The sequence below is a fragment of the Rhinolophus sinicus genome, linkage group LG03 (assembly GCF_036562045.2).
Source record: "Rhinolophus sinicus isolate RSC01 linkage group LG03, ASM3656204v1, whole genome shotgun sequence".
In the NCBI taxonomy this organism is placed as follows: domain Eukaryota; kingdom Metazoa; phylum Chordata; class Mammalia; order Chiroptera; family Rhinolophidae; genus Rhinolophus; species Rhinolophus sinicus.
In genome coordinates, this window is record NC_133753.1 from 165,186,506 (window position 1) to 165,199,032 (window position 12,527).

The window sequence follows — 12,527 nt, forward strand, 5'->3', positions numbered from 1 at the left end:
CTACAGGGAGCCTTCATGACTATTCTTCCCAAATCTACTCTGCTTTTGTTTGCTGCCTGTATTAGAGACTAAAATATAGGCCCAAGGACAAACTTTGTTAAGCATTTAAGAAAGCTGCTGAGGTTTCACATCCAGTCTAAGAATACACTAGTACCTACCCCTTCAGGGTGTTAATGGTGTTGCTATTCAATATTTCCTTTTGATTATTTTCACCATGATTTCAGGGTTATTTAACTCATTCTCTATCGCACTGATCATACCAGAATCCAATCATGACAATAGACCAACACAAACAACACCTCCTCCAAAAAACAAACAAAAACTTCCACGCCCAAACAAAATGACATTTCTTAGTCATTCTCTCAACTGAGGACTTAGTTTATAATCTGCACAAATTAAAGAGCCCATTTGAAACTACAGAAAATGTCTTAATACATTTTAATGGACTTTGCTTTGCTGATCTATTTTTAAAGCTATTATCTGTAACTCCTCCAAAGGGCAAAACACATCTGTTAATATATCAACTGTTTTCTTTACTTCCGTCTCACCTAAGAAAATGTCTGATGATATGGGAGAGGGACAGGAAAAAACAAAGTATCACCTCCCTATGGAGTGTTTCCAGAGCTCCCAGGTAAAACCCCCACTCCTCCTTTGTGTACCTGCTGTATACCAACACACTTTTATCACAATATTCATTTAATTACATGCCAGTCTTCCTGACTTGGCAGCAGACTCCTGGAGAGCAGGGATCTTCTCTCACTCATCTTAGTTTCTCCATAGCTGTGCACTGGATCTCATATATTTCGGGGGCTTAGTAAATGTTGAATGAATGAATGAGTGAATACACAATGAACAAAAGCATTAATCTAAGTTTTTTGAAGACTTACTTTTGAAAAAGCATTTTAAAAGCACATGTTTATTTCAAAAGCTGTTTAAATAAAACACTGTCCCTAGACTATGCCTGGTACACAGACCCAATAACTGTTTTTTTGAATGAATGCCTAATATTTAGATATCACAAGTAATTTCAATTTCTTGTGGCCTGCAATCTGGGGCCCTTTTAACTCTGGAAATAAATGAAGCCATAGAATAAACCATGGCACATATCTCTCAGTATAAATTATTTAAAGCTTTTAAAAGATAATTAAGCAAAAGGTAAAATTCAAAATTCATGTTTCTTTCAAAGAAAAACATGCTTTTTTAAATACTTTTTTTTTTCCACTTGTGTGTGGGATCTCTTGGTCCTGTATTTTCAGACTTCCTAAGGGTAATGTTATCTATTGGTTTTAGGGATATTTCACAAGAAAAGTCTTAGAAATGGTAGAGTTTTCGATTTGCATCTTACATATTTGCATAAGATATGAGGAAAGATACTAATTGTTGACATCTGTGGCGGGTTTAACCTTTTGTAAAACACTCATATTATTTTTTCCAGGCTTTACCACTTCCTGACTATAACATAGAGCAGGGATTATCAACATACCAATTTTAGATTAGGAAAGTGAGATTCTTAAATCTTCGCTAGGGTCCTCCTGGAATCGGGTGAGAGGATTGCTCAACCGCTCTTAAATAAAAATTATTGACACTTGTTAAAATGGTGAAGACTTTATTCAAGACTAGTGCAATAGGAGAAACTGCTTAACTCTGAAGACAGCAAATACAATCAAACAAGCAAAATGATGGGGTCAGTGGATAGAAACTTACTAAGAGGAAACATTAAGGGTAGAGGGCAGGCCATGGACTTATATATTAAAGGTGGGGGATAAGAAATCTGATCATATATCAAAGGTAATCAGACACCAAGGATGGGGGATAATTTAGCAGACTTCACGCGATTACTGGGTTCAGCCACGCTAAACTTGAAGGCCCAGGTAAGTGGAGGGCTCAGAGGAGCCCTACTAAAGTTTGGATAAGGAGAGGGTCTTTGTCACTGCCTACCCCACAACTCTTTATTACCCAATCCCTATGGATAAGAAAGGCTGGCAGGCAGCTGCAGCTCTGGGATCTTGGGTCGGGGGCCTAGCTCTCCCTCCGAGGTAGCAAACACCGGCGGCGGGTGCCAACCAGGCCGCATTCCGCTACCATCAGAGGAACGCGGGTCCAAGCATCGCTCCCGGAACCGCACGGAAGCCCTACGTCCCACCCGGCCGCTAGGCGTCCTACTTCAGGGGGTAGGCTCCGCAGGTCGGTTGGGGAGGAGCCTGCGGCGCTGATTGGCTGGAACGCCCCGGCGTGGGATTCCCCGGCCCTGGTGCCGCCCTGTCGCCAAGGACTGGTCGCCCCGCCCCTGCCGTTCTCCCTCAGCTTGTGAGGCCGCGCGCTGGCGGGTCCCGCGCTGCCCGGCGGGAGGGGCGGAGCCCGCGTCCCTCCTCCTCACCGGTCCGCATCCTTAAAGCACGAGTCCGGACGCCCCGCCTGTTGGAGCGGGGGCCGGGATACGGCCAGCGAACAGCCAGGGCGGGCCGGGCCTGACCGAGGAGGGCCTGAGGCCACGGAGCAGCCGCGGCTGATACGCCAGTCTTGGCCTCGACCGAGAGGTTGCGGGACCTGCGAGGGGAGGGGTCCCGGGCGCCATTGCTGACCGTCAGGGCGCCGCCGGGTCCCTGTTCACCCTCGTCTGTGCTCCCCTGGCTGGGAGGAGCAATAGCTCGGGGCCATAGCCAGCCCCTGGCCGGGACCCGTGAATCTGGTGCCTGGTCTGCCGCCCGCGCAGGGCCGCCGGGCCGAGACCATGTTTGACAAGACGCGGCTGCCGTACGTGGCCCTCGATGTGCTCTGCCTGTTACTGGGTACGTTGTGTCGCCGGCCCGAGGGGCGTGCGCGCGCGAGCCCGGGGTGGTCTGCACCCGTGGGTGCGGGCGTGTGTCCTCTGGGAGGGTACTCACGCCCGGCCGCGGACTGGCGTGGGGGGTGTGTATGCCTGTCGCGCGCGCCTTTGCCGGGCGAGACGCGGGGGGCGGCTTTGGCAGCCCGGGGACCCCGCTTTGCAGCCTGCACCCTGGCTCCCGCGCGGCTGCTGCTGTCTGTCCGTTGCCCACCGGTGCGCTGAACCCATTCTGCTTGGACGCTGTTCACGCCTCTGCGCTCAGTCCCTTGCTCCTGTCCTCTCTGTTTCCCGTTCCACTCCCAGCAAAGCGGGGTGGGCTCCTCCCCTCTCTGTAGGGAAGCCTGGTCGCTGGCTCATCAGGTTCAGTAGCGAAACCGGAGGTTTGATTCACGCGGGGGTTCTCAGTAACAGGCGCCAGTGCCTGGTTTATCTTACTTGTGGGAAGCAGTTTAATTTTTCGTCTATAAAAGGCTAGAACGTTCCTAATTAGAAGGTGTTACCAGGTTGTAAATTGTCAGGTTGCAAGTGGGTGTGAGGATGCCAAGTTTCTGTCTATAGGTCTGAAGAAGCTTGCTCTGTGTGTGTGTGTGTGTGTGTGTGTGTGTATGTGTATGTGTATGTGTGTGCCTGCTCCAGACCTGCTGTTATCTTCTCTGCATAGACCTTGCCCTGGTGTAGCTTTCCATCTCCTGTGACAACGCACCAGGAGCACTAGACATTCTTTGGCTGCAGCAAATTTGGCGTTGTCTTCTTCCTGATTGAAGAGTTCAGTTCTGGGGCTTCTCGTTGCCAGTTACTCCTTTTCTTTTCACGGGAAAGAATTGAAGTCATCTGGATAAGGGATAGGCGTTGGAAGGAGTAGCGTTCACCTTTTTAAATGTGTATTGTGTAAGGCAGTATGTTGTGAACTATTTATACGTTATGGAAAAAAAACCACACACACACACACACAAGAAGGCCTGCTCGAAGTTTGGTTAGTCCTACTCATGTTTAAGTATCGAAGTAATGGTACTAGCAAGTTCTCAGCGTTGGAGATCTGTGACTTGCACAGCCTCCTAGATGCAGGTCTGCATAATGGCTTTTCAGTGATAGGAAATTCCCCTGGTTTTAATCCAGTATTCCACTCTTATGCCTCACACCTGACTACTTAGGTGCTTGTAGTCTTGCTGAATACTTATACATTCTGTTACCTGTTATTTTTGAGGAAAAATCCCTTTTTGTTATTTATGAAACATTTTTATGTTTACCAAGACACTTCCTGTATTGCTCCACAGTGAATTTTAGGAATTAAATTTAAGAAAAGGAAAAGCAATTTTAGAACACTATTTTTATAGAAACACAATCGTTTCACATTTCAGGACATGTTAATTACATTAAAATATATTCAGATGAATTTATTTGCAGCAAAAAGTTTGCCATTGGTAAACATGTTGTGTTTTAAAATATATTTTAACTTGTACTCAGTGTTGGTGGAACTTTGTTAAACTTCATTTATATTTTCATGAAGGGAGAGGAAAATGGTCAATCAGAAGTAATTTGGATAATTCTGATATATCGAATATTATCCTGTAATTGCCATATAATGTATACTGTCAAAATTATGTATCAATTTCCTTCTTTCCTACCTTATGGGAGTTACTAATTTATAAACCAAACATCATGTTTTTCTCTTTGAGCCAAGCACTGTACTGCTTGATGAATGAAAATAATGCTCTGAGGTAGCTGAAGCTAATGTTATTAAACACAGGGACATATGGTAGCTCTACATTTTGTTTCTTTTTTAAATTTATGTAAAATGGAGGAACACTATATGCAGTAGTATTAGAAATTATAGGTTCTTGTAGTCTGTATTTTCAACATGATGCAAACATCACATACGTGATTGACCTATAGAAGTAACAGTAATCTATTGCTGCATTGACCTGACAGTTGCAGGATGGCTCTCAAAAAGATAAAATTGTGCTTACGATTTTAAATGTCTTTGATAGTTTTGGAAAAAGCTTGTTTTGGGGATTTATGCATTAGGTATATTTTAGGAAAAGATTCCTAATCTATTTGAAACACATTTTATCTGTTTTTGTATTACTAGAGTTACTTTTAAAATAATTCAGTGTATTGTCAAGATAAGCCCAGAATTCCCTTTTCCTAAATAGAAAATGAAGTACTGACTTATTTTAATTTGGTATATAAGATGACACTAATTTTAACAATATCAACTCTTTATTACAAGCAACAATGAAGGAGAACAGTGGTGCAAGAGATAAAACACTTTCTTGCTGAGTTTTGGAAAGACAATATAGTTTTATAGCAAAGTCACCTTTCTAGTGGAGCCTAAAGTTCATTTTAAGTTTGTGTTTTATTCACCTTACTGGCAGCAGGAGATTGGCAGCCTAAAGTCATGTAACTTGAAGAGAGTTATGAACTTGGCATTAACTTTTTTCTTTTTCTATGGAGAACCTACAGGTAACAGTTGATTGTACTAACACAACGATGACTAAGCACTTCATAAGTACAGGGTTATGTGAAAATGATTCATAATTATAATGTGAATGTGTTCCAGGTTCTGGTAATGACCACCCCACATCATACAGTGTATCCATTTTAATAGGACAATGTTATGTGATTGTGTTACGTGGCTACTTTATAATTTTACAAAGGGTGATGCCTGTTGAAGTGATCATTAAACATGCCCTCTGTGTGTGTGTGTGTGTGTGTGTGTGTGCGTGCGTGCATGTACGTGTGTGTACACGTACGTGCGTCCATGCAAGCACTTCTATCCCTAAGTCAACATTATCTTATTGTGAAACATGAATTCCTCTATCTGATATACCCAAAATATTAGTTCTTCCAGTAGATTTGGGAAATTCTTGGAAAAAGAGTGAGAATTTTGAGAGATGATGTGTATTTGATTCCTTTCTGAAATGGAGCATAGTTTTGCTATTTTTCTCTGACTGTTTTGATGATGAGCTCTATGATTGTAGGAAAGGCCATAAACATCATCTGAGCACACAAGAAAAGCTGCTCTACAGAGAATGATAGTGGGCTGGTATGAAAGGAACTGTGTGTTTTGTCCAATGTGTGAAACCATGTCCTCAATAAAACTTAAAACTTAATTAGGGTTTAATGGTTGAGGGTCATTCCGGATTGTTTCCCCCATGGCTTTAGGCTGCCAGTTAATAGACACTGAGTCCACTGATTGATTCAGTGCACATTGAGTGAAGGCTAACTCTGTGCCAGGACCATGTTAGGTGCTAGGGATACCAAGATGAATAAGACAGTGCCTGCCCTAAGGGAGTTCAGGGTCTAATGAGGGAGAAACCAATAAACAAGAGGTTCCAGTGCATCATGATAAGTATAATAATGGAGGTTTGGAATAGGTGCCCTTTGAGTATAGAGAAGGGAGTTGTCTTAGATATGAATCATTATAGATAAATGGGTTGTCTGTTCACTCTTAGAGATGCGGAAATGACAAAAGTTACCTGAATTACTTTTAGAATCTCTTTTTCCCTTTCCCAAATTGATACGGGGTACTAGAAATTCCAGTAAGCCCTATGTTTATGACTTCTGCAGGCAGTCCCACGACATCCAGAAGATTGAGATGGAACTGGCAAACCTTTTTATGTGTCTGTGTTTTGCTGGGTGGCATTAAGAATACCTTTCTGTGTTTCGTGTTCCTCTTTTGCCCACCAGGTCTTTTCTCCATCCTCCTCTGTGCTCTGGGACTGTATCAACTGAGCTCTTGCTTTCTTCGTTTCTGGTTGGCTTTGGCCAGTGGGACATCAGCAGGAGGCCTGGAAGAGCCAGATCCCTCCTGTAGAATTTGTGTTGCTAGAGCTGTTCTGTGTTTTGTGAGTAGGTCACAGCTTCTATTCAGTGGCCCTCTCTGCCAGCCAGCTACAGTTACAGATCTTTCTGGGTTCTTGGTAACTCTTTACTTGTCCCCTTTAGGCGTAGAGGTGCTAATGGCTCCCTGATATTACTAGCCTGGGAGTGTTTTACCTCCCTTGCTGCTTTCCGTAAACTCTGCCTATACTTTTGAAGATGGTGCCTTCACTAAATTTTCTTGAATACCTTATTTGAGTGTCCTGTTTTTTTGTCTGGCCTGATAATATCTGATCTGAGGTAGCTTCTGTTTCTGCACCTGACGGCAATTACAACTGCCCATAATAGCAGGTGCAAACAGGAGCTCATGGCCCCAACATTGGCTTTCTTGGAATGAAAGGGGTCATGGTTTCCTCAGCATGCTCCAAATGTGGTATCACCATTATGCTAAATCAAAGACAATAGATTTAGAGTAAAATCGGACAGCAAAAGCTTGGACAGCCAATACGAGGTGGTTGTGGACTATCTGTTACTTATTCTTCTGCAGTGATTATCACCGTAATGCTGACATCATTCTGCCCATAAGTATTGTCCCTAAGGAGTGGTCCCTTTCCTAACCCTCAATCTGCGATCCTTTCTCCTGGGAAAAAAACCCAAGTATTTAGTGAAAAAAAACCCAGGTATTCTCGCTTGCTAAATAGTCTCCAACATTTTGTACCTTCCCTTTTCTCCTAACATTTATTTGTTCATTCACTCATTATTGAGTACATATTTGTTTAATATCTGGTAAGTGCTGGGCATTGTGTTAAGTACTGAAGATAAAAATCAGCAAATAAGTACAGATGGTCTCCTACTTAGAAGGACGGTTCAACTTAATGATTTTTTTTTGTCTTTTCACTGGTGTGAAAGCTATACAATTTCAGTAGAAACCATACTTTGAATTTTGAATTTTGATCCTTTATCAGGCTAGTGATGTGTGGCATGATACTCTCTCATGATGCTGGACAGTGGCAGCCTAGTGGTCATGAGGGTAAACAATGGCTACTCCACAGTGTGCTGTGTTGCCAGCGGTGTTTGGATGTTGTGTTTCATGTTTTTGCGTCCCATCACATCTACAAAACACCCGTCTGTGTCTCCTGCTCTGGTGAGAAGAAGGAGAAGAAGGCAAAATTCAAGATAATTGGTCAGCTCTAGGCTAATCTAAGTGTTCTGGGCACATTGAAGGTAGGCTAGGCGAAGCTATGATTTTCGGTAAGTTATGTGTATTAAAAACATTTTTGACTTAAGACATTTTCAACTTGCGATGGGTTTTTGGGGACTTAACCCCCATCGTAAGCGGAGGAGTATCTGTAACTAGATAAACAAACAGCACATAATGCTCATCCTGATGACTTGCCGTTTCAACTGCTATTAAATTCTAATAAGCAAACTTCTTTTGCTTCTGATGAAGGTTGACTGGGTTTGTTTCTCTGTTTTATATAACTTTTCTCTTTCCTTCTAGCCACAGAAAAAGGGAAGGAGTCTTAAAAAATGAACAAAAATTTGTCCATCTGGCATATTGTTGGGTCAGACTGGAGTCCTATGGCAGGGCTTTTTTTCTACCTTTAAATGGTCAATTTGGAACAAAAACAGAGACGTGGAGGAAATTGGTACTGTTTTGCTGTCTGTAGTTGATTTTATACAGTTGAGTTTTAACTTAAATTTACTTTGCTTGTAATAGAGATGGAAATGTTCAGAGAACATTCCCCTCTATAGATTTTATGAAATGTAAATTCTTCCTATATGTTCTCTTTGAATTACATCCTTTTGGAAACTCATGGATGTGGTATGAATCTTAATTAACTTCTTTATTTAGTCATTTTTGGCTGAGCTCTACCAAAATTTCCTATGTGTTACTCAGCCTAGGGAATTATTCTGAGTCTTTTGGATAAAAAATTCAAGTTTAAATTGTAACTGTTGGGGTGGCTGGATGGCTCAGTTGGTTAGAGCGCGAGCTCTGAACAGTGGTGTTACCGGTTCAATTCCCACATGGGCCAGTGAGCCACGCCCTCCACAACTAGATTGAAGACAATGAGCTGCCGCTGAGCTTAGGAAGGGCGGCCGGATGGCTCAGTTGATTAGAGTGTGAGCTCCCAATAACAAGTTTGCTGGTTCAATTCCCGCATGGGATGGTGGGCTGCGCCCCCTGCAACTAAAGATTGAAAAATGGTGACTGACTGGGAGCTGAGCTGTGCCCTCCACAACTAGATTGAAGGACAACGACTTGGAGCTGATGGGCTCTGGAAAAACACACTGTTCCCCAATATTCCCCAATAAAATTTATTTTAAAAAAAATCATTACTGTTTATCATATTGGAAAAGACAGAGCTGTAGAAAATCACTAAACTCCAAGATTTTAACTGAACCGGTTAGCATGTAGTTTCAGGTTTATGGAAAGGAATTTGGAATGTTAATTGTCTCCTTTTTCCAAATTTAGATGATTTAATCAGCATTTGGGTTAGAAATATACAGTCCTGATAATAAGCTAGTTAGGGATTATATAGACGTTGTCTTGTCTCTCTTATTTTACTTTCAGAAAAGCATTCATCATTCAGATATTATGAACAGTAGTTATTTCTTCTCTCTTCTCTAGTTATCTTATTTTTCATTTTCACTCCTCCCCCTCCTCCCTCACCTCCTGTCTTCCTCCTGCTTTCCTTCTTCCCTTCAACCTTCTTGCTATCTAGGTTTTTTTTTAGCTCAGATGGCTCAGAATTGTTTTTTAATTTAACTGAAACTAGTCTAACATTAGGGATGACTTATTGTTTGTAAACTATAAATTTTTCTTTAAAACATTAGAGAGACAGTGTAGTTTAGTGATGGACCCTGGATCTAAACTGCCTAGATCACATTCCAACCCCTTGTATGACCTTGGGCAAGTTTCTTCTTTGTACTTCAGTTTCCTCAACGGTATAATGACGTAAGTACCTACCTCATAGAGTTGCTGTGAGGCATAAATGAATCAATATGTGAAGGGCTTAGAGCAGTGCCTTGCACTTAATATTCATGATACATGTTTGTCAAAATTAATCCTCTATAATCCTACCAACTATAACAATAATTATTTTAGTCAAAATAACATCAACTATTGTTGTACTAGAGGACAAAAACACAAACTTTAGAACAGTATCCATGAATACTCATGGACTGTCTTTGAAGTTTACAGAGGCTCTTGAAATAGTAATGTTTTATCATGTATAAAGACCACATATATGATACCTAGTAGTGGTAATCCCAGTTATGGTGTAAATTGACCTGTGGTAGAGCGTAATTAAACAAATGGAAGAGCTGTTGAGAGAGTGGTAATTCCTGAATTTCAACTTACTCAAGAAAATGGAGTTAACTGCACTCTAGTCACTGTCACTATTTTTATTGCCCAGGCCTTGGAAATTGTCATTGCCATGTAAAAAGTAGGCTTAGCATTCCTAAAAATTTTAAATGACCTTAATCGTACACCCTCATTTGTACAAATTCTGTTATTTTAATTCCTCTCTGCAATTAAGCAAGCAGCAAAGGAAAAAACTATTGTGTAAGACTTCTCCAAACCCTCTCCCTCTTACCCTTATTTTTTTCAGTCAGGTATTTATTTTGATGTATGCTTACCTAAAATTGTGTTGTTGTTTTTTAATGTTGTGTGAGCACAATGTTAAGTTTTTAAAATATTTGACTCTGCTTCATCTTTCATTCGTTTATTTATTGAGTACCTATTATGTCCTTAGTACAATGCTTGGAGCTATAGATACCACTGTGAAAAAGATAAGGTCTCTATACTAATATATAAGACAATTACAGATGTTTGTAAATGTCATGAAAGAATGAAAGCGAAGTTAGAAGAGAGTGAGACCTTATCGGGCAGAAACCTCATGAAAGGCTTCTCTGAGGAGGGGATATTGAATTGAGATTTGAGGATGAAAACAAGTTGGCCAGAAGGAGCTGAAAGAAGATGATTCAAGGTACAGGGAAGAGCAGGTGTTGAGGGCCCACGGGGCAAAGGGCATTTTGTTGCTGGAATCTGGTGTGCATCAGTGCTGTTCTTAACAATGAATTTTGTAACTCATTTCTAAATGTCGGTGAGTAATAATAGTAACTGACATTGATTTAGTGCTCACTAGGCCCTGTGCAGACTGTGAGGTCTCTAATCAGCTTGCTCAGGGGGGTAGCTTGGTCATACCCATTCTGTAGATGATGGAACTGAAGTCTAGGATAGTTGGGAAGCTCTCCCAATGGAACCCAGGTAAGAGTGGTATGGTCAGGAAGTGGGAAATGCATTTTTGAGGATTATAACTTCTGAATGCAGATTGGTCTAGATTTGGGAAAGATGGTAGTAAATGGAGAGGGTGAGGAAGGAGGGGTTGGGGGAATTAATTGGCTATAAAAGCAATGATTACTTTAGGTGTTCTAAATGTTTTATGACTTTTGTTCTACGTGATGTGGCTTCAGTCAGTTTCTGCTTGCTGTATTGTGAGCATGTGTCTGCTCTCTAAAGGAGACACTTTAATTTCTTAAAATTCAAACTCCTAATAACTGCTCAGAGTTGGCCAGAAGGGTATACCATACTGGAAGATGTAACTAATTTGTTCTTTTCAGACTTTTTCTTCAAATAGCATTGTTGTAGGCATTCCTACACTGGAAAGGAAGACCTTTGTTCTTCACTGTATTTCACGTGAATCATGTATATAGAGTTCAGAGTCATCTTTAGTAACTTATTCCAGCAGATATAGTTAACTAAACCTCGTGGTTTAGTTCTCGGTTGTCACTGTTTGGAAATGTTTCCTGAGTCTTTTTCAGGGTGGGGTTCCCAGGGAAATGACATATAGGAAATGTGTAGCGGATGAGCTCTTGAGTTAATTGGCAGCTTGTTGAGCCAGGTTCTGCCTTGCCTTTTGGTTCATTTACGTCAGCAGTAAGAGAGGTGGATTGGCTTCCTAGGTGTTTGAGAGGTAAATGAGAAGAGAAGAAAACCATTATTTATTGAATGCCTAAATGAGCGTTTGGTAAATGTCTTCCATTAACTCATGCAATCATCACAAAACTCTGTGAGGTAGTAGCCTCATTTTATGCTGTAGCATTGGGTATGCAAAAATTGGTGGAAAAATAAAACCCATGCATATCAAATAGCTTCTTGCTTGCCGTGCAAGACAGAATCATAAGAAACAATGAGAACACTGTATGGCAACTTGAGTGCCTGATACGTTGTAGCACTGAGCTTGCTAAGAGTGGGTGAGATAGGGTCTCCATCCTCAAGAGGTATACAGTCTTGCAAGGGGAGATAGGCAGGTATTTTAATGAAATCTATATATATTTCAAAAGAATTTCTCCTGAGACCATTGCTTTTACTTTCCAGCAGAGATAATGTAAACATTTGGGAACATTACTTTTGTCTAGTGTGAAATTCTGGAAATAAATCCTTAGCTAGTTCAGAATACATTTGTATTACTGGGTTGAAACACTGTAATGAGGGTGCTTAGAAAGTGGGTAGCGAACTGTGGGCATTCGTATTTTTGTCACATAAATGAATGATTAGGCAGTATACTTGAGTGAGCCACTCTTCTGGGGTTTGAGTTCTAGCTCCATCTATTGCTTCTCACTGTATGACATTGATGGGGTAGGTTGCTTTAACGCTGTCTGAGTTTCCTCATCTAATGAGGAAAAAGATCATGCTAATAGTGTCTTCCTCATAGTAACGTGAAATTAGATGAGCTAATGTATGAGACAGTGTATGTGAAGTGTCCTACTAGCATAGTCCTAGCTGGTGCTGTTATTATCATTATTAAGCTAATAAACCAATTTGGCACCACTCACCCAGTCTGTTATTTAAATTTGATATCATATGCTGGTT

General features: G+C 41.3%; 1 protein-coding gene across 3 annotated transcripts in view; it reads left to right on the top strand.

Annotated features, from left to right (window-relative positions):
- The first annotated feature begins 2,302 nt into the window (after positions 1-2,302).
- Positions 2,303-12,527, top strand: part of PLPP1 (phospholipid phosphatase 1) — a 76,835-nt gene continuing 66,610 nt past the window's right edge. Inside the window, exon 1 of one of the 3 annotated variants that reach the window (XM_019743155.2) lies at positions 2,303-2,789. In XM_019743155.2, the coding sequence (XP_019598714.1) occupies positions 2,732-2,789 (58 nt within the window). In that variant the 5' untranslated portion in view covers positions 2,303-2,731. The remainder of the gene's footprint in view (positions 2,790-12,527) is intronic. The other 2 variants (XM_019743162.2, XM_019743145.2) reach the window with 2 other exon arrangements.